At 49.0% G+C, this 22,540-nt stretch overlaps 2 protein-coding genes across 2 annotated transcripts in view; one reads left to right on the plus strand and one right to left on the minus strand.

Annotated features, from left to right (window-relative positions):
- Window positions 1-892: 892 nt before the first annotated feature.
- On the minus strand, window positions 893-11,843 carry SPCS2 (signal peptidase complex subunit 2). The gene is made up of 5 exons (XM_035114749.2): window positions 11,707-11,843; window positions 7,984-8,067; window positions 7,110-7,270; window positions 5,594-5,728; window positions 893-1,151 (listed from the first exon to the last, which is right to left on the minus strand). Exons 1-5 carry the CDS (start codon window positions 11,776-11,778, stop codon window positions 965-967), a joined length of 639 nt encoding a protein of 212 aa, XP_034970640.1. The 5' UTR covers window positions 11,779-11,843; the 3' UTR covers window positions 893-964.
- A 277-nt stretch (window positions 11,844-12,120) lies between these two features.
- The window catches only part of XRRA1 (X-ray radiation resistance associated 1), a 40,837-nt gene continuing 30,417 nt past the window's right edge, over window positions 12,121-22,540 (plus strand). Inside the window, exons 1-5 of the mRNA XM_035114746.2 lie at window positions 12,121-12,227; window positions 14,804-15,012; window positions 19,353-19,465; window positions 20,443-20,600; window positions 22,451-22,522. Coding sequence (XP_034970637.2) covers window positions 19,369-19,465; window positions 20,443-20,600; window positions 22,451-22,522 — 327 coding nt within the window. The 5' untranslated portion in view covers window positions 12,121-12,227; window positions 14,804-15,012; window positions 19,353-19,368. The remainder of the gene's footprint in view (window positions 12,228-14,803; window positions 15,013-19,352; window positions 19,466-20,442; window positions 20,601-22,450; window positions 22,523-22,540) is intronic.

The raw sequence follows: 22,540 nt of genomic DNA on the forward strand, positions 1-22,540 counted from the left end.
GTCACACAATCCGTTACATTTGCGAGAGAGACAGCAGGACTGCTTTGATTCCGCTCCCAACCCCAGTAACACTTTCACACTGTTTTGACATAAATTTGTTCCTTTTATTGGAGAAAAAAAATCATTTTAGAAAATGGTTGTTCATAGAAGGGATAGAAGGAAGAGATTTTTCAGCATGAATAAAATGCACCAGATAGGACAAAAAACAGATGGAATGGATTTTAAACCCCTCCTTGTTGTTGTCTTCTAAAAACTCCACCAGTTGCCTTTGTCCTGAAATATACCCTGGCAGATTTACTCAGCTTCCTTCCCAGGTCTCTCCCCCATCCAATAAAAGGTTTTCTTTTTCTTTTTTTAAAAAAAATCATTTTCCTTCCGCCTGATTGATAAATATATATAAAAAAATCAAACCTTGCTTGCAAATGGTCAACACTGGCTTAATAAGGCAAGTCCTGTCTTGAATCCCTAACATAAAAACTAAGAATCCTTTCGCAGCCAGCACAAAAATTAATTCAGCATAGCTTTTGTGATAAAGGCTGCTGCATGGTGCAGGGCTGCCTCCTAAAGCACTTGCCAGCTAAAATAAAAATAATTCTACAGAGGGTTATGCAACCTTCCCCCCTTCTGGGAGTCCTTAGCAAGTCCATCTTCATAGTAACAAAGGGACCTGATGGAGCAGGTTGAAGATGTTCTCAAAGCAAGGCAAAGCAAATCCTGGCTGGATTTTGCATCTGTTTGGTTTGTCCGAAATGAAATTTAAAATCTTTTCTTCCTCCTCTGGAGAGAGACAGAGAAAGGAAGAAAGAGGAGAGAGAGAGAGAGAGAGAGAGAGAGAGAGAGAGAGAGAGAGAGAGAGAGAGGGTGGGTCTCAGGACAAAAACAGAGGCTAACATTCGTTGCTATTTTGCTTTATTGGCTTAAACTCAGCATGAGCCCAGCGGGGAAGGTGGACGCCGGACGGAGCCTACTTAATTTTCTTCTCTGTGAGCAGGCTGTCGTGAAGCTTGGAGACTTCTGGCTCAAAAGCTTCCATGACTAAGGTGCCGTTGCAGTCGAAGAATTTGGCGATGGACATTGTGAATTCCGCCTCCCTCTGCTGCCTGGTTCTGCCGCTGATGAATGTCATCTTCAGGGTGTATTTGTCGTCAAACCTAGAGAGATGGTTGAAGGAGCAGAGAGAGCTGGTGATGGAGAGCTGGAGGTTAAGCCATTTTAGTCATGGTTGCAGCTGCAATATAGTGCTGAACCTAATAGTTTTGCTGTTTTATTGTATTTTTAATATTTTGTTGGAGGCCACCCAGAGTGGCTGGGGAAACCCAGCCAGACGGGCGGGGTATAAATGATCACTATCATTATTATTAATTCTGCTTAAAGAGATCGGAATCTCACTAGATGCCCTGCACTGCTTATTGAGTCCAGCACAAGAGCAACACCCTCCCCCTCCTGTGATTTCCAGAAACTGGTATTATTGCTATTACTATTATTTATTAAACTGTGCCTCCAGGTCTCAGGGTGGTTACAACATAAAACCACAATATAAACCCCACCCCCACAAAATACACACTAAAAATTAAAAACCCAATAACACCCCTCTCCTCCCCAACACTTTAAAAAAGGGCATAGCTACCCTAGCTACTAGCCCTCAATAAGTTGTGATAGTTCAGCCCGACTCTCATTGGGGAGGGCTGAACCACCCCAGGGGCATGGGGAGGAGGCAAACACGATTTTCCACAAGCAATTCCCACTGTCCCCATAGAAAATTAGCCTGAGAGCAAATCCTATCTCTGTATGTGGAAGGGATTTTTCTGTATGCAGCTTTCCCTAGATGAGACTCCTGCCTCTAATTTAGCACCGTGGTGAACAAGCTTTCCGCAGCATGGCTAATAATAATAATAATAATAATAATAATAATAATAATAATAATAATAATTTCTTTATACCCCGCCCATCTGGCTGGGTTTCCCCAGCCACTCGGGGCGACTTACAACAGAAAAATGAAATAAAATAATCTATTAAACTTTAAAAGCCTCCCTAAACAGGACTGCCTTCAGATGTCTTCTAAAAATCTGGCAGCTGTTTTTTTCTTTGACACCTGATGGGAGGGCGTTCCACAGGGCGGGCGCCACCACCGAGAAGGCCCTCTGCCTGGTTCCCTGCAACTTGGCTTCTCGCAACGAGGGAACCGCCAGAAGGCCCTCTGTACTGGATCTCAGTGTCCGGGCAGAACGATGGGGGTGGAGACGCTCCTTCAGGTATACGGGACCGAGGCCATTCAGGGCTTTAAAGGTCAGCACCAACACTTTGAACTGTGCTCGGAAACGTACTGGGAGCCAATGTAGGTATTTCAGGACCGGTGTTATGTGGTCTCGGCGGCCGCTCCCAGTCACCAGTCTAGCTGCCGCATTCTGGATTAATTGTAGTTTCCGGGTCACCTTCAAAGGTAGCCCCACGTAGAGCGCATTGCAGTAGTCCAAGCGGGAGATAACCAGAGCATGCACCACTCTGGCGAGCATGCACCACTCTGGTAAGGTCTCAGCCTGCGTACCAGATGGAGCGTACCAGACAGCTGCCCTGGACACAGAATTGACCTGCACCTCCATGGACAGCTGTGAGTCCAAAATGACTCCCAGGCTGCGCACCTGGTCCTTCAGGGGCAGTTACCCCATTCAGGACCAGGGAGTCCTCCACACCTGCCCGCCTCCTGTTCCCCACAAACAGTACTTCTGTCTTGTCAGGATTCAACCTCAATCTGTTAGCCGCTATCCATCCTCCAACCGCCTCCAGGCACTCACACAGGACCTTCACCGCCTTCACTGGCTCTGATTTGAAAGAGAGGTAGAGCTGCGTATCATCCGCATACTGATGAACACCCAGCCCCAACCCCCTGATGATCTCTCCCAGCGGCTGCATATAGATGTTAAAAAGCATGGGGGAGAGGACAGAACCCTGAGGCACCACACAAGCGAGAGCCCAGGGGTCCGAACACTCATCCCCCACCACCACTTTCTGAACGCGGCCCAGGAGGAAGGAGCGGAACCACTGTATGACAGTGCCCCCAGCTCCCACCCCTCTAGACGGTCCAGAAGGATGTTATGGTCGATGGTGTCAAAAGTCGCTGAGAGATCCAGCAGAACCAGGAAACAACTCTCACCTTTGTCCCTAGCCCGCCGGAGATCATCAACCAGCGCGACCAAGGCAGTTTCAGTCCCATGGTGAGGCCTGAATCCCGAATGGAAGGGATCCAAATGGACCGCTTCTTCCAGGCGTGTCTGGAGTTGTTCAGCAACCACTCGCTCAAGTTGAGGTTCCTTTAAGGTCTTACAAGCGCAATACCTCACGGACCGCCTCTCCTCATATAAACTGTCATCACGAAACCCTTCTTTGTGTGTCTCCTCCTGTGGCAACACAGGAACGGGGCCTTTTCTGCAGTGGCTCCCCATTTGTGGAGTGCTCTTCTATATACAGTCGCATCTTGGAAGCTGAACACCTTGGCTCCCGAACGATCAAAACCTCCAAGTGAGTGTCTTGGTTTTCAAACAATTTTCGGAAGCCAAACGTCCGGCACGGCTTCTGATTGGCTGCAGGACGCTGCCGCAGCCAATTGGAAGCCGTGCTTTACTTTTCAAACGGTTCTGGGACGGTTGAACGGACTCCCGGAACGCATTCTGTTTGAGAACCAAGGTACCACCAAGCAAAAATGTTCCTCTTCAACCAGGCCTTGGGTGGATTCATATTCTACAGTCTTATAAACGGGTCTGTGGGAAGTGGGAGTTATTGTTTTGTTTTACTTATTAACTTATTATCCTGCATTTTATTCTGTGAACCGCCCCAAGATCTTCTGATGAAGGGCTATACATAAATTTAATAAATATAAAGCCCTAAAAGGACTCGGCCCAGTATACCTGAAGGAGCATCTCCACCCCACCCCCAATCATTCAGCCCGGACACTGAAGTCCAGCTCCGAGGGCCTTCTGGCGGTTCCCTCCCTGTGAGAAGTGAAGTTAAAGAAACCAGGCAGAGGGCCTTCTCGGTGGTGGCGCCCGTCCTGTGGAACGCCCTCCCATCAGATGTCAAAGAGATAAATAACTACCTGACTTTCAGAAGACATCAGAATGCAGCCCTGTTTGGAAAGTTTTTAACATTTGATGTTTTATCGTGTTTTTAATATTCTGCTGGAGCCGCCCAGAGCATCTGGGGAAACCCAGCCAGATAGGCGTAATAATATGCTATATAAATGAGGTGGTACAGCTGGCAAACAGGAAGAGGACAGAAATGGGGAACTGAGTATGACAAGGCACAACTGTGCATGCTCTATGGGGGAGATGTTGCTTCTGCACCGAGGAGCAAAATTTGTGACCTGAGCGAACTCTGTGAATTAGCTAGAGCTGCGCCACATTTGGTTACTGGGCCCAATTTATTCTGGTCACCAAGGAAATATGCAAATCTCAGGAACCTCACCTCCTACACCAGGGGTCCCCAAACTTACACGGCTTCGGGCCGGTTCCTCCGGCGCCGATCGCGCGGTGGGTCGGAAGGCAGGGGAACGTGCTCCCATATGCACGCGCACCGGAAATAGCTTGTGCGCATGTGTATGGGAGTGCGTTCCCCTGCCCTACGGCCCGTGCGTGCGCACAAGGTATTTCTGGCCCCGTGCCGACCCGGAGATGGGCAACCGCACCGTGGCGCACCAGTAAGAGCGGGCGTTGGCGGGGGCTGCACAATTGGCTTGCGTGGGCCGCATCTGGCCCCCGGGCCATAGTTTGGGGGGCCCTGTCCTACACCTTGGAAACGCTGCTCAACTGCCCGCCGCTGGCTTATGCCATTTCAGATAATGCTGGAACACAGTGTCAACAACTACTGGGTCCATCTGGCTCAGTACTGTCTACACTGACAGGCAGCAGCTCCCTAGTGTTTCAGACGGGTCCGTGCGAGCCCTGCTTGGAGATGCCAGGCATGTAAGCAGAGATTGCAAGACAGGTGCTCTGCCTCTGAGCTACATGCGCAACGTTCAGGGCTAGAAACTTGTGTTTCCTCCAGAAACAAATGACCGCCGAGATTCTCAGGGCGCCAAATATGATAGCCGAAACCAGCCCCTACAGCTGCAGGGTAAAAGGTAAAGGTAAAGGGGCTCCTGACCATCAGGTCCAGTCGTGTCCGTCTCTGGGGTTGCGGCGCTCATCTCGCTCTATAGGCCGAGGGAGCCGGCGTTTGTCTGCAGACAGCTTCCGGGTCATGTGGCCAGCTTGACAAAGCTGCTTCTGGCGAACCAGAGCAGCGCACGGAAACGCCGTTTACCTTCCCGCCGGAGCGGTCCCTATTTATCTACTTGCACTTTTTGATGTGCTTTCGAACTGCTAGGTGGGCAGGAGCTGGGACCGAGCAACGGGAGCTCACCCCGTCGCAGGGATTCGAACCACCGACCTTCTGATCAGCAAGCCCTAGACTCTGTGGTTTAACCCACAGCGCCACCTGGGTCCCTCTCTGCAGGGTACAAATACAGAAATGGGAGAGAATACTCAAAAGCCCTGAACATCGTTGTAAGGTTCTCCCAGGGGTGGGAGGGCAGAGAAGAGGCCCGATGGAGGGCTGGTACCTTTTCAGACTCGAGGAAAGCTGCCAGATGTCATCGGGATCCATTCCAGCTGGATCTTTCCTATGTGCTACCAGGAAGATGCTCTTCTCCTTATACGAGGTATAGATGGTCAGAATCCCCATCATAACAAAATACGTGGGGCAACATTAAGGAAAAGAGTCGGTGGCTGGAGACGGGAGCACGCGGCGACAAGAGTGGCAAAGGAGTCGGTCTGTTCTCTAGAGAATTATTGCCCTATTAAAAGCCCCGTCGCCCGGATCGGACGATTTTGCAAACGAGGAATGCCATCGGGCTCAAGCCCACTTGGCAGCAATAAAACTGCCAGCGCATTTGCAAAGCTAAGCAATGGTCCAGTATGGTTTCAAACTGGATGGGAGGGTGCCTGCATGGGGGTGGGGGTTGGACTAGATGACCCCCTGGATCCCTTCCAACTCTGCAATCCTATACAAAATTGCAAGAAATCAGAAAGGGGTTTTCCCAGCAGTGTGGCCTTTCCTCTTGTGTGGACAGGGTTCTGGAGTAAGAGTCCATGTGATTAGGAAGTATCTTGGCAATGCTATGTATTACTAGGACTTTATTGAATTGTCTTGAGGAATTCATTCAGGTAGGTAGCTAGCTGTGTTGGTCTGGTGCAGTAGAAATATATAAAAAAGAAGTGTGCATGCACACGAAAGCTCATACCAAGAACAAACTTAGTTGGTCTCTAAGGTGCTATTGGACATTTTTTTAAAAATGTATTTCATTGTTGTTTGCTTTACATGCCATTGCGTTTGACATTCTAGTGAATATCAACGTACAGTGGTACCTCGGTTTACGAACGTAATCCGTTCTGGAAGTCCGTTCTTAAACCGAAGCCGTTCTTAAACCGAGGCGCGCTTTCCCTAATGAGGCCTCCCGCCACCAGTGCCCTTCCACCGTTCGGATTCCATTCTTAGACCGAGGTAAAGTTCGCAAACCGGGACACTACTTCCAGTTTTGTGGAGTTCCTAAACCGAATCATTCGTAAACCGAATCATTCGTAAACCGAATCATTCATAAACAGGGCTGTTCTTAAACCGAGGTACCACTGTATAAGTTGCATTTTCAGCTGAATCCGGGGAAACGGCTTGAAGCATCCATTGTGTCGAGCTATTTCAATTGCTTTTGTTTGATTTGCCCATTGCAAACAGCTGAGAGCCTGTAATTTTTTGATAATAAACCCAATTTGCGAGAGAAGTTGAATAATTTTGATTGCAACTGTAGTTCAACCGTTTGCAATGCAGGAATCTTTGCCCAACGTGGGGCTCGAACCCACAACCCTGAGATTAAGACTCTAATGCTCTACCAACTGAGCTACCCCCCCCCAATGCACAGGTCTCTCCACAATTGCACTTATCATCTTGTGCAAGTGGTTGGGGGGGCAGCTTTGACAAGACACCCCCCTCAAGTGCATGCTAGTTCTGATTTCGGCAACCAAGCCATGAAGGGGAAATGAACGCTTGGTGGAGTCTGAAGCCCCTGCCCCAAAAAAGGATATGATACAACACAGACAGCAAGAACTGGCTTGGATTCGGGGAAGGGGTGAAGGTAATCCCATATTAAAGCCACGATGGCGAAGAGGCAAGAGATTGTGCAGATAACAAGGCGGCCATCTATCAGGCAGAAGTTCTCCACGTACTTGTACTTTTCCAACAGAACCTAGAGGGATGGAAAACAAGCCCATTGAACAAGGGAAAGAGCAAACTTGACCTAGACCTTCTGTTCTGAAGACCCCCCTCAGCTGCAGCTCTTCTCCAAGGTAGGCTCGGAGGATGGCGACATACCGGGGTAGAAGTGCCTTATAAAAGGGAACTGGCTGCTTGAAGTCATGGTGGAGGCTGTTGGGAGGGCAACTTAGAAGAGCTCGAGGACTCATAGGATCAGATAACAGTAATTTAGCAAAGTATTCCCCAACCGACTGCTGAGGTGGCTAGGTAAAGGTAAAGGGACCCCTGACCATTAGGTCCAGTCGTGACCGACTCTGGGGTTGCGCGCTCATCTCGCATGATTGGCCGAGGGAGCCGGCGTATAGCTTCCAGGTCATGTGGCCAGCATGACAAAGCCGCTTCTGGCAAACCAGAGCAGCACACGGAAACGCCGTTTACCTTCCCGCTGTAGCGGTTCCTATTTATCTACTTGCATTTCGACGTGCTTTCGAACTGCTAGGTTGGCAGGAGCTGGGACCGAACAACGGGAGCTCACCCCGTCACAGGGATTTGAACCGCCGACCTTCTGATCAGCAAGCTCTAGGCTCTGTGGTTTAACCACAGCACCACCTGGGTCCCTGCTGAGGTGGCTAGCAGGTAGAAAATGAAGCCTGCAAAACCATGAAGGAAATACCCGGCTATTCCGCAAGGGAGGGGAAATGCTACCTTTTTGGCGGAATCATCCAACGAGTTCTTCACGGCCGAACCATCCCACTTGTCCACTTTGACAGGTTTATCATCAATCTTCCACTGCGAGGTAAAGGAACAAAAACACAAGCAAGAGTTATCACAGGTGAAAGCGGATGGTCATCTTGTGCGTCTGTTAAGTTTATAATCAGCTCTTCTATATGTCTACAGCAGCGCCTAGTTGATGGCTCCCAGACCATTTCCAATTTGGGGCCAAGTGAATGTTTTCAGCGCAGTGCACCTGAAATGTGCAACGCTGGCAGCGACGGAATAAGTTGTGCTGCAGAGAGGAACACCAGGTGCAGCTTGCCAAAGAAGAAGAAGAAGAGTTTGGATTTGATATCCCGCCTTATCACAACCCGAAGGAGTCTCAAAGCGGCTAACATTCTCCTTTCCCTTCCTCCCCCACAACAAACACTCTGTGAGGTGAGTGAGGCTGAGAGACTTCAGAGAAGTGTGACTGGCCCAAGGTGAAGTGTGACTAGCCCAGCAGCTGCATGTGGAGGAGCGGAGACACAAACCCGGTTCCCCAGATTACGAGTCCACCGCTCTTAACCACTACACCACACTGGCTCCTCTGCCTGCAATTAAACGTGACGATAAATACACTGGATAACATCCAACCAGGGCATACTCGAGGGGAGACACACTAAAACCAATGGGCTTAAGTTAGCCATGACTAATGCAAGCCCTTGGGCTCATCCATAATAGTTTCCCCTGCAGTCAGGGGTTGACCTCACGTCAGGGGGACCTCTACAACACTGACCATTACAACAGGAGGAGCCATAGCTCAGGGGCAGGCCGATCACAGGTCCTTCCCAAGAACCCAGGCTCAAGCATCTCAGGGCCAAAGAAATAATAAATAATAAAAATAAAATTTTATTTATACCCCGCCCTTCCCGGTCCAGAAACCGGGCTCAGGGCTGCTAACAACAAATATAAAACATTGATTAAAAAAGACTTAAAAACAGCTTTAAAACAACATAAAATACAACATAAATGTAGCATCGCCAGGGCTAACTGAGCAAGTTAGTCCTGCTATGGCCAGCAAGGAGACCAGGGAGGTATTTAGATGTGGGGACCCAGAAAGGTTTCTTCATAGAAAAAGGGAAGGGAAAAGGGAATGGAGGATCAGGCTAAATTGAATAGCTCTGCCCTACTGGCCCTGCAGAAGGAGAGCAAGTCCCGCAGGGCCCTAGTCTCATGGGATAGAGCAGGCATCCCCAAACTTCGGCCCTCCAGATGTTTTGGACTACAATTCCCATCTTCCCCGGCCACTGGTCCTGTTAGCTAGGGATCATGGGAGTTGTAGGCCAAAACATCTGGAGGGCCGCAGTTTGGGGATGCCTGGGATAGAGCATTCCACCAGGTCGGTGCCATCACTGAAAAGGCCCTGGCCCTGGTGGAGGATAATCTGGCTTCTTTAGTGCCTGGGACCTTTAGGCTGTTATTCACAGACCTTAGGGTCCTCTGCGGGACATACCAGGAGAGGCGGTTCCGTAAATACAAGGGTCCTAGGCCCTCGTGTTGATGTCTTCAGCCCTGGCACGCTTCATTTTATGCTACACGGTGTTTGCTTGTGAGCAGACCAGGTTGGGACCATGCCACACACACGCACACCGCAAAAAGAAGATTGGAGCAGGACTGTGGTAGAGCAAAGAGTGAAAGTCCCTCTCCCCATGCATATAGAATGGGTTAAATGATCCATTTTGTATGTTCAAACAAAAAAATCCCCCGCACATTTGGCTATACAGTCATACCTCAGTTTATGAACACCTCGGTTTACGGATTTTCGGTTTACGAACGCCACAGACCCATCTGGAACGGATTAATTCACTTTCCATTACTTTCAATGGGAAAGTTCACTTCAGGTTAAGTACGCTTTAGGTTAAGTACAGACTTCCAGAACCAATTACACTCATACTTTGGGTTAAGTACGCTTCAGGTTGAGTACTCCGCGGACCCGTCTGGAACGGATTAATCCACTTTCCATTACTTTCAATGGGAAAGTTCACTTCAGGTTAAGTACGCTTCAGGTTAAGTACAGACTTCCAGAACCAATTGTGTACTTAAACCGAGGTACCACTGTAAACAGTTGTTAAGATACATATGCTTGTGGCATATTGTAGCAGGAATCAAGCCAGGCTTTTGAAAAGATGCATAAGCTTCAACAATTACCCTAGGCTGTATCAAACTAAGTTTTACCTGCTGTAATGAATAGATCTAAGTTAGTCACATCCCTCAATTCCTATGAGTATGACTGAATGGAGCCCTGCCTAAGAGCTAATGTGGCCTAGCGGTCTGAGGCTAAGCCATGCCATGAACTTCCTTCCCCCTTCCATTTCTGCAGGTTGTTTCCTGTTCCTCGCTACAACCTAAAAGAGAGACACATCACCCCTCTTAAAGTACACATCATCCTTCTTGAGACAGCAGGAGGGTTTCAACTGCCCAAGGTTCAAAGGGAATCCTGAATCCATCCCTTTCCAACACGAGAGACAGAAAGCAAGCCTTCCTATGGATAATATGATATAATCCCACACAGGAGGGCAACAATTCAGAATTGTTCAAGACTCTGGAAGTCTAGGGCTGTGCGAGTCCCCTGCCCGCAACCCTGGAGAGCAGCTGCCAATCAGTGTAGGTCAGGCATCCCCAAACTGCGGCCCTCCAGATATTTTGGCCTACAACTCCCATGATCCCTAGCTAACAGGACCAGTGGTCGGGGAAGATGGGAATTGTAGTCCAAAACATCTGGAGGGCCGAAGTTTGGGGATGCCTGGTGTAGGTGATACTGACAGCTCTCACCATCAGAAAGTTGTTCCTGATGTTTAGTCAGGATTCACCTTTCTTGTCAGCTGAAGCCATGGGTTCGAGTCCTACCCTCCAGAGCTGGAGAAGACAAGCTTGCTTCATCTTTCACGTGACATCCCTTCATATATTTGACGACAACTATCATCACATCTCTTCTCGGTCTCCCCTTTCCCAGGCTAAACACCCCAAGCTCCTTCAACCGTTCCTCATCAGGCGTAGTTTCCAGACCCCTGATCATCTCGGCCGCCCTTCCTTGCACACCTTCCAGTTTGTCAATAACCTCCTTAAATTCTGCAAAGAAATGCTGCGGGGGGGGGGGAGCATAGCCTGGCATGAAAAGCCTCCCCCTCCATGAACAGCCAATGCAGCTGGTGGCCACCAACAACATCAAGAAGAGCCCTGCAGCTGGGTCAGGCCAAAGGGACACCCCGTAACCCCCCCGCCCAGCATCTTGACATGATAGCAGTGACACGAGAGCTCAGTGGGTAGAGCACAAGGCTGTGGCTCCCAGGGTCGCGGGCTCGAGCCCCACGTTGGGCGAAAGATCCCTGCATTGCAGGGAGCTGGACTAGATGACCCTCGTGGCATCGCAGCAGCCGCGCCTCCTCCTCCTCCTCCTCCTCCTCCACAGCCACCCGAATTGCTGGCCGCCTCTAACCCTTGTGGCAGCTAGTTCCGCGCGCTAAGGGCGTGAAGAACCGGGAATTGGGGGAGGGGGAAAGCAGCTGCCTTGTGGCTCCTCTGGGGATGGATGGATGGATGGAGACTTAGCCTACGGAACTCCCCGCCACTGCCTTCGTCCAGGAAAATGTGGGGTTTGGGTTTTGTTTTTTCCTCCCTTCCCTCGCAGGTCCCTCGAAGCCGAACGACCCCTGCCCGCTAAGCCAGGGCTACCTTGTCCAATATCCCGTTTTTGTTAGCGCCGCCGCCACCTCCTCCTCCAGCGCCGCCGCCTTTCGCCGCCATCTTGCCTCCTCTTCCCTGCTTAGCGACCTGTTCGCCGCTGATTGGCCGGGAGCGGGAGGAACGGGGCGCGCAAGGGACGGCGGGATTGGTAGTTTCCGAACGCGGCGGAGGTCGTGCAGGGAGATAGGCCGGCGCGTGCGCGCGTGCGCATTAGGGTGTTTCCCCCCTTTTTTTAAAAAAAAAATGGACTGTGGAATTCTGGGAAGGCGTGCCCTGCGCGACAATGGCTCGGATTCTCCTTTGCTGCCGCCCCGCGTGGCATTCTGGGAGGCGTAGTTCCCCCCCGGCTTCCGGCTTCCTCGTTACTGTGGCAACCGCGTGGCCGGGCGAGGACATGGGAATCGGGGCCTCCTCGTAAAGGGGGAAGGGAAAGAAGGCGAGCGGGTGGTGGGGGGTGGTCTTGCTCCGGAGGGGGCGGAGTAGCCTGACTGCTGCGGGGCAAAGGCCAGGTAAAGCGTGGTAGAGAATGAAAACAAACCTCCCCCCCCCACCTCTTTCTCTCTCTGTCCCCGCCTTTCTAGCCCTTGGAGGTCTTTGGCCTCTATGGCTTCCCCACCCCCAATGCTGCCTCACACCTGGACAGGTGACCCCGGACAGGTGAGAGGGGGTCGGGCTCAGGGTGCCTGCCCCCAATCCCCACTCAGCTGTGAAGATGGCTGGCGGGGGGGGGGGAGATTGGGGATCAGGCAGAGATGCTGCTCTCTCTCTCTCTCTCTCTCTCTCTCTCTCTCTCTCTCAGCAGCCCAAGGGACTACCTCGCAGGGGTGCTGTGGAAATTAAACGGGCCAGCCATATCTATCTTATCTATCTATATTTCTATTTCTTTATCAGCAACCCAAGGGACTACTTCACAGGCGTGCTGTGAAGACAAAATGGGCCAGTCATATTTATCTATTTATCTATTTCCATGTCTATGTCCGTTTTCTATTTCTATTTTTTTTCTTAGCAGCCCAAGGGACTACCTCGCAGGGTTGCTGTGAAAATAAAGCGGGCCAGCTGTATATATATATTTCTCTCCCTTTCTGTTTCTATTTCTCAGCAGCCCAAGACACTACCTCGCAGGGTTGCTGTGAAGATACAACAGGCCAGTCATTCTCTCATAGATCTATCTATCTTTCTCTCTCTCTTTCTCTGTCTCTCTCTGTTTCTTTCTCACCAGCCCCAGGCACTGGGTGGCTGTGAAGTTGTGTTGTCACCTTTGTTCTGGGAAAATACAGGACAGGACCATGGGCATAGCCACTGAGCCTAGGGCTTGCTGATCAGAAGGTCAGTGGTTCGAATCCCTGTGGCGGGGTGAGCTCCCGTTGCTTGGTCCCAGCTCCTGCCAACCTAGCAGTTCAAAAGCACATCAAAGTGCAAGTAGATAAATAGGAAGGTAAACGGCGTTTCCGTGTGCTGCTCTGGTTCGCCAGAAGTGGCTTTGTCATGCTGGCCACATGACCTGGAAACTATACGCTGGCTCCCTCGGCCAATAATGCGAGATGAGCGTGCAACCCCAGAGTCGGTCATGACTGGACCTAATGGTCAGGGGTCCTTTTACCTTTTACACCATCCTCTGTCTGGCTCTATGTAGCAGATTCAGAATGAAATGTCTCAACAAGAGTTGTTTTAAATTATTTTCTTTTGACCCCAAGGGCTCAGAAAAGTCTGTCAAAATCTTTCTACAATTTCTACTTTTAGTTAAATCTATTTATTTATTTACTTGGTTTAGTTGGGGGCAGCTGCTCCCCCCCCTGGCTAGGCCCATGGACAGGAGGGGGGGGGATTTCCCCCCACCTGGCGCTGAAGTGACTTCAAAGCGATCAAGTACAATCTATTGCAGCCTAACAGGGTGGCCCCTCTGGAATTTGTCACACACACACACACACACACACGTGAATGTGTAAATCTGCCTGTGCTTTGCTACCCAGAGCTTAAATACATGACCTTTTGCACATCCTTTCAAACACATGCATTTGGAGAGGATCCCTAACTTGGGGGGGGAGAGAAATACAGGACAAAACTATCAATACAGGACATAGCATTTTACATCGAAATACGGGACAATCCTGTATTATGCAGGACAGGTGGCAACCCTACAGTGTGAAGAGAAAATGGGCCGGTCATATCTATATTTCTCTCTTAGCAGCCCAAGGCACTACCTCGCAGGGTTGCTGAGAAGATAAAATGGGATAAGGGAAGGGGCTGGGATCATACTCTAGGACACTGGAGGGTGTGTGAGATGGAAAGGCAAGGATTGTAAGCTCGCAAAATTCCAGTCCTCGTGGCAGCTGTGGGGTGCCTGGAAGGTAGAATTGTAGTTGGAGAGGTGTGGGTAGCTCAGTCCGCAGAGCACGAAGAGGGTTGTGGGTTCAATCCCCTTGTTGGGCAGAAGATTCCTGCATTGCAAGGGGGTTGGACCAGATGACCCTCAAGGCCCCTTCCAACTCTACGATCCTATGATTGTGTGAGAGAGAGAGTGAGAAGGAAGGAGGGAGGGATGCCTGGCTTACTGTAACTGAAGCAAATGGGAGAGGCTGCATTTCCCCCGTGCAGGTTGCTGACGTGTCACACCTCGAAAAATAATAATAATAATCAGGACTGGAGGGAGAAGGCAGGGGCAAAGTGTTCAAGTATTCCTTGCTTGAGCCAGTGCGGTGAAGTGGTTAGAGTGTCATACTATGACCTGGGAAACGGGGGTTCAAAGCCCTACATGGCCACAAAGCTCACTGCCTCTCAGCCTACCCAACCCTGAAGGGTTGTTGTGGGAATTAAATGATGAGTGGGAGAAGCATTTTCTTCTTGGAGAAAAATGTGGGGTGTAAATGCAATAAATAAATAAATAAATAAATAAATAAAGACCTAACCTTGGCAAAACATACATAGGAAGCAGATGCTATTGTGGATAGATTTCTGGGCCACTGAGCTACGGCCCTTCCTCTTCCTGCCCCCCATTATATGCTAAAAAATAAAGCCCTGCATTTAAGGACCCAGCGTGGAAGACGTAATGCTGTCTCCGAGAGCAGACCATTGCTTTTCTTTCAAGGAATGAATGGCAACCATTGATTTACAACGGGAGGAAGTCGCAGCGTGTCCTGCAGAAACACTGATCCTGGCCCGCTTTGACCCCAGCTATTAAGAATCAGCTCTGCTCCTCCTGTCAGTGCAGCTCCTGAACTCTGTTTCCAACACTTGAGCTGTGGTGAAGTTTAAGCAACGGGATTTTATGTGAAGATTCCTACAGCATTTCTTAAGGTACGAAATCTGGAACAGTCCTCTCTGCCTGTCCCTGCCATAACCACATATTTTAGTATATATTGTACCCAGTACGTTTCCGAGCACAATTCAAAGTGTTGGTGCCGACCTTTAAAGCCCTAAATGGCCTCGGTCCAGTATACCTGAAGGAGCATCTCCACCTCCATCATTCTGCCCAGACACTGTTCAGGGAGGCTTTTAATGTTTAATAGATTGTTGTGTTTTATTCTTCTGTTGGAAGCCGCCCAGAGTGGCTGGGGAGACCCGGCCAGATGGGCGTGGTATAAATAATAAATTATTATTATTATTATTATTATTATTATTATTATTATTATTATTATTATTATTATTATATCCCTCCTTTCCCCCCTCTAAGGACCTCTAGATGGCATACGAGATTCCCCCCTCCTCATTTAACCCCCACAAAACACGCTGTGAGGTAGGTTCAGCTGAGAGGCAATGGCTGGCCCAAGGTCTCCCAGGTCCTCATCTGATGTTCTAACCAACTACATCACTCGGGCTCTCACACAGGGGCATACGGAAGGGGATGAGCCTTCAGCGCACCACCGTCGTGCCATTTGGGAAAGATGGGGTGCTAATGTGATAAAACCCAAACCGTTAAGACAAGACATGATTTCTGGGGGTCAGCCTGCAACTTCTAAACAAATGGGGCTGAACCTTGCAAAACTCCTGGCTATACTATAATAATAATAATAATAATAATAATAATAATAATAATAATAATAATAATAATAATATATTTATACCCCGCCCATCTGGCCGGGTCTCCCCAGCCACTCTGGGTGGCTTCCAACAGAAGAATAAAACACAACAATCTATTAAACATTAAAAGCCTCCCTGAACAGGGCTGCCTTCAGATGTCGTCTAAAAGTCTAGTAGTTGTTTTCCTTTTTGACATCTGTTGGGAGGGCGTTCCACAGGGCAGGCGCCACCACCGAGAAGGCCCTCTGCCTAGTTCCCTGCAACTTGGCTTCTTGCAACGAGGGAACCGCCAGAAGGCCCTCGGTGCTGGACCTCAGTGTCCAGGCAGAATGATGGAGGTGGAGACGCTCCTTCAGGTATACTGGACCGAGTCCATTTAGGGCTTTAAAGGTCAGCACCAACACTTTGAATTGTGCTCGGAAACGTACTGGGAGCCAATGTAGATCTTTCAAGACCGGTGTTATGTGGTCTCGGCGGCCGCTCCCAGTCACCAGTCTAGCTGCCGCATTCTGGATTAATTGCAGTTTCCGAGTCACCTTCAAAGGTAGCCCCACGTAGAACGCATTGCAGTAGTCCAAGCGGGAGATAACTAGAGCATGCACCACTCTGGCTAGATAGTCCGCAGGCAGGTAGGGTCTCAGCCTGCGTACCAGATGGAGCTGATAGACAGCTGCCCTGGATACAGAATTGACCTGCGCCTCCATGGACAGCTGTGAGTCCAGAATGACTCCCAGGCTGCGCACCTGGTCCTTCAGGGGCACAGTTACCCCATTCAGGACCAGGGAGTCCCCCACACCTGCCCGCCTCCTGCCCCCCACGAACAGTACTTCTGTCTTGTCAGGATTCAACCTCAATCTGTTAGCCGCCATCCATCCTCCAACCGCCATACCTCATGTCTCCTGCTGCCATGGTTCCTCCTTGTTCCGCTGCTGGTGCAAGGCAAGGGTGAAGAGAAGGTCTTTTCTTGCAGGCCTTCTCTGGGAACGTTGCACCATGGCTGCAGCTTGATGTTAACCCTCACGTCCCCATGTGTCACCCGCATTGCTGACCCTCCTCACTGCTGCGATGCCATGGTGCTGGCTGTGCTCTGTCCCTCTGCAGAGGAGGCTCACGGGAAGGTGGCCTTTGTGTTGTGTCACAGAAGCAGGGCTGCTTTGCTCAGCAAAACATCATGATGTGGGCTTACTTAGAGCAGCAGCAGTACGTAATAATAATAATAAATTATTATTAATAATAATAATAATAATAATTTTTTATTTACACCCCGCCCTCCCCAGTCAAAAACCGGGCTCAGGGCGGCTCACACCAACAAAACCACAATAAAACATAAAAACAATTAATTAAAATACAGATTAAAAGACAGTATTAAAATTTAAAAGGCAGCCTCATTTCAAGTAGTCCATAAATCCAGGCCATGAGGGAGGAAAACACAGGGGTCAGGCTTAGTCCAACCCAAAGGCCAGGCGGAACAGCTCTGTCTTGCAGGCCCTGCGGAAAGATGACAAATCCCGCAGGGCCCTGGTCTCCTGAGAAAGAGCGTTCCACCAAGTTGGGGCCAATACTGAAAAGGCCCTGGCCCTAGTAGAGGCCAATCTAGCCACCTTATGGCTCGGGATCTCCAGAGTATTGTTGTTTGTGGACCTTAAGGTCCTCCGCGGGGCATACCAGGAGAGGCGGTCCCGTAGGTACGAGGGTCCCAAGCCGCATACATAGAAGTCGCAAGCCCTTATGATGGGGCTTGTGTGTGTGAGAGAAAGTAGAGGTCAATAAAGAAAAGAAACTAAGATCATGACCACTGGTCCAGTCACCTCCTGGCAAATCGAAGGGGAAGAAATGGAGGCAGTGGGAGATTTTACTTTCTTGGGTTCCATGATCACTGCAGATGGTGACAGCAGTCATGAAATTAAAAGACGCCTGCTTCTTGAGAAAAAAGCCATGACAAACCTAGTCAGCATGTTAAAAAGCAGAGACATCACCTTGCCGACAAAGGTCCGTAAAGTTAAAGCTATGGTTTTCCCAGTAGTGATGTATGGAAGTGAGAGCTGGACCATAAAGAAGGCTGATTGCCGAAGAATTGATGCTTTTGAATTATGGTGCTGGAGGAGACTCTTGAGAGTCCCATGGACTGCAAGAAGATCAAACCTATCCATTCTGAAGGAAATCAGCCCTGAGTGCTCACTGGAAGGACAGATCCTGAAGCTGAGGCTCCAATACTTTGGCCACCTCATGAGAAGAGAAGACTCCCTGGAAAAGACCCTGATGTTGGGAAAGATGGAGGGCATAAGGAGAAGGGGACGACAGAGGACGAGATGGTTGGACAGTGTTCTCAAAGCTACCAACATTAGTCTGACCAAACTGTGGGAGGCAGTGGAAGAGGCTGGCGTGCTCTGGTCCATGGGGTCACGAAGAGTCGGACACAACTAAACGACTAAACACCAACAACACTTCTGCTTCTGCCCACAATGACTGTTCTGTTTCCAGTATCGGAGGCCATATATTGTTGAATTCCAGTTGCTTGGAATCTCAAGTGGGGAGAGGTCCATTGTGCCCAGTTCCTGCTGGTGGCTCTGTGGTCTAAACCACTAAGCCTCTTGGGCTTGTCGATTGCAAGGTTGGTGGTTTGAATCCCCGCAATGGAATGAGCTCCTGTTGCTGTATCCCAGCTTCTGCCAACCTAGCAGTTCGAAAGCACACCAGTGCAAGTAGATAAATAGGTACCACTGTGATGGGAAGGTGAACAGCATTTCCATGCACCCTGTCACTCGTCACTGTCCTCCATGCACCAGACGCAGTTTAGTCATGCTGACCACATAACCCAGAAAGATATGTCAGGATATTGCGATGTTTAGCTAGTGATATATCACAAAGTTGAAAACCAGCTCCATCCTTATTTCAGACATTGTGATATATCATAATATCATGATGTTTAGATGGTAATATATCATGAAGTTGAAAACCAGATATCGCCCAGCGCTACTGTTCGCCTCTACATAGTTCCATCCTTATTTCAGTCATCATGATATATCAGTATATTGGGATGTTTAGCTGGTGATGTATTGCGATGTTGAAAACCAGGTATTGCCCAGCCCTAGTGAGCTATCACAGCCGACGGTCCTGGATTCAACCAACCAGTGATCTGATGCAGGCAGCTTCATGACACGAGCCCAATCTTTGGCCCACCCAGAGCAATATTGTCAACACTCCCTGGGGCAGTTGTAGCTACGCAATATATAGATTATCCGAACAAAGACAACAGCACCAGTCCGTCAGTCATCCTTTTGCGTAGCTAATGGCCATTACAAAATCCAAACAGGCTTTAAAATATCATCAAACATTTAAATAAACATGTTGGGTTGGATCCAGACTCATTCATTGTGCTTCGATTGAAATCAACGGGACAAGCTGGTCATGAAAATAGGGACGCCCTAGGGAAAAATGGGACATTCTGGGATCAAATCTGGGACTGTCCCTGGAAAATAGGGATACTTGGAGGGTCTGCTGGTGTAGGAGAGATATGACTCAGTATAAGGCTGATGGTGCTAAAGAAACCATTGATTTAGCCGCGAGAGCCTTTCTGTTATAGGAAATGCTTTGATCTCTTTCTCTGCTGCCTTTAGGTGCTAGAATGACAACATGGCTACCAAAGGAATGTATAAACTTGACGATGGAAACTGCTGCCCCACCAACTGCTTTCCGGCCCGGAGCCTTTTGCGGTCCAGATACGAGGAAGGTAACCCATCCTGACTTTGATAACGTGGAAATAAATTCCCTGGAGATCAATAAGACACCCTCTTAGGGCAGGAGTGGGGAGCCTTCTTTCAGCTAGAGGGCCACATTCCCCCACCTCAAGGGCAACCTGGGTGCTGTACACCAGTGCTGGGTGAGGCTAGAGGCAGGAATGGGGAGAGCACCAGATGTCCTGTTCTCCCTGGGCTCCTGGGTAAACACGGGACTCGACACAAGCAACACCAGTAGGGTAACATCCAGGGCCTGATCAAGGTCAGGGTCCAGGCTAGGAGAGACCACAAGAAGAGTGAGGCAAGAGGCAAGGTCAAAGCTGTCCGTTGTCAGATTCGGTGCAGGCAGGCAATCCAATAGCAGGCAAGGCTAAGCTGGTGCGTAGTGTTCCCGTTTTAGATTCCTGGAAGCCAAGTTTGGGGCAAGTCCTCCTTGGTGAGGGAACCCCAGCAGAGATTTAACACTGCAAGACACGCAGCACAGAAAAGCGTGGAAATGCAGGCTTTAGAATGTGCCCTTCCAGTGACTCCTAAAGTGTCCCCTTCTAAAAGCTCTTTCCATTGTTTCCCACTTCCCCAGCACCGTGATAGACCACACATTCGGTAAGTCATGATTTACTTACAAAGCTCTCCAAAGGTCAGATTCATGTGGTTTTCCATACAGCAGTCAGACAAGATGCACAGGCAGTTTAAAACGTTGCTTAGTTACAAAAGGTAAAAGTTTCTGAACTATTGGTATAGAAAAACACAAGTTTCAGACTTTGGTCTGAAACAAAAGAGGTTGGTTGAAGCCATGCGGCTGGAGTGACCAGGTCAGAGATCTTTATATACCAAAATTCACATGGAGATGTGTATAAATGTTACCGGGGGCGGGGGGAGGAATAAATGAACAAGGCCATGTGTGGCAAATCCAGTGTGCTTTCTCCTGATTTGATGCCGGCCGTTTTCCTTTTCCGTCATGGCTCCTCAGGGGCTGGCCACTGGCAAGTGGCCCGCCGGACAGCGGAGAAGACCAAGATCGAGTTGCTGTTTGGGACAAAAGCCCCCCAGGTTAGGCTGAGAAGACCAGGAACGGCAAGTGGGGCTTACAAGGTTCTGGACAACAAAACTCTCGACGGCGCACAGCTGGTGAGTGCGATCTGTTGAAGTTTCATTGCCTGTGTCTGCAGTCTATCACATGACGGTGTATGTTTTTCATTCCACAGAGTGAGAAGTGACGGAGACAGGATGTTTGTGTTACTGTGTTCCGTGAAGTGGGACTATTGTCCTTTGTTCTTTTCTCTTTCTGTCTGATGTTAGAGAAAGATGGAGCCATGTTGCGGTGCTCCGAGTGTATTAGATGTAAATAAAATAGATGAGCCAAAATGCTGAGTTGCTGAGTTCTGTTACGCAACTGCGAAGACTCTGCAGATCTCTAAGCGTGCTGTTGTCTCCAAGGCATCAGTCGCTGTGATGTTCGGGCTGCAGAAAGCTTTTGAAGCTCCCGAACGATCGACTAGGAGGGAGAGAACATGCGTCTTTACCAAGGTCCTACTCGTGTGTAGGACGACTCCTAACTGCTGCTTTTCTGTTGTGCTTGCGGAGTGACTTCAAGGAAGAGACCATACAGCTTGAGACTCATGCTGATCTTCGCACAAATACGTTCAGCTTGAATATCGTTCAAAGCTGACTCAGGGAGAGTTGGGCCTTTTCTCTGCTGGGCCCTACCTACTCTGACTGGCAGCAGCTCTTGAAGGCAAACCTTCCCCAAGCTGTTGCCCTCTCCCGGTGCTTTGAGCTATAAGTGAACTGCCATCACACCTGACCATTGGCCATGCTGGTGAGAGCTGGAGCCCAGCAACAATTGGGGGGGGGCAGGTGCTACAAGTTAGACACATCTTGTAGCTGTGAGTTCCACAGTTTAATTATGCAGTGTGCAAAGAACCACCTTGGTTTTGGTCAGCCTCTTTAAGGCAGTTGCATTGAGTTCCCATGATATGAGAAAGAAAAAGCTGCTTCCCACATTACTCTTGTCACACCCTCCATAAAGTTTGTGGCTCTCTGCCTTTGTCGTCTTTTTCTTCCTCCTCCCTTTCCTCTTAGAGTAGGTTCTTCAGATCTTTGATCATTTTAGTTGTACCATTTGGGGGTGGTTGAGAGCATGAAAAACTCGAGCATCATTAGAAGCGGCCCAGAGCTTGGTTTGCCTTGGATTTTGCATTTTTCTTTTTTTTCTGTATTACTGCATTTATATCCCACCTTTCCTCCAAAGAACTCTAAGTGGGCTTCATGGCTCTCCCCATCACCCTGTGAGGTGGTTGGTGACTAGCCTAAGGTCACCCATCAAGTTTTCATGGCTGAGCAAGGAATTGAACCCTGGTCTCCAAGGCCTGGTCCAACACCCTGGCCACTAGGCAACACTGCCTCCCTTGGACAGTGTGTCTCTACAACCCTGTTCTCCAACTTGTTGTATCAGGAAGTTTTTCTTCCCCCTCTTGAAAAAAATTTATACTTTTCAAGTTTATACATTTCACTGATTTTACAATCATTTTGACATTTCAAAACTTGACTTCCTTCCCCCTCTTTCTGCGGTTCCTTACATTTATTTTTCATATCTTCTGCATGTCCTAATTAAATTAATTTGCTCATTTTTTCATCTTCTTTAAATATATACTCTTTATGAAACTGCAGGTTATTACAGTAATCCTGCCAATGTTTTTATCTGTTTACAATTTATCTGTAAATATTAACTAAACCATTTCCATTCTTATAAACAGTTTGTTATCTTGATTTCTTATTCTTCTGGTAAGTTTCACCATTTCTGCACATTGCGTAAGTTTTTGTATCCATTCTTCCTTTGCTGGGACTTCTGCTTCTTTCCATTTTTAATGGTTGATGTTTAGTTGTGTTTTTATATTATGTCAAAAGCTGCCAGCGTCAGATGGGCAGGGTACAAATATTATCATCATCATCATCATCATCATCATCATTATTTCCAGATTAAGCTCCACCACGTGAAAAGCCCGTCACATTTGTGCTCCGTGGACATCAGCAACCAAAATTTTGTCTTGGTGAGTAGGAGGCTTTTC

This window comes from Zootoca vivipara, chromosome 4 (genome assembly GCF_963506605.1).
Source record: "Zootoca vivipara chromosome 4, rZooViv1.1, whole genome shotgun sequence".
Taxonomy (NCBI): domain Eukaryota; kingdom Metazoa; phylum Chordata; class Lepidosauria; order Squamata; family Lacertidae; genus Zootoca; species Zootoca vivipara.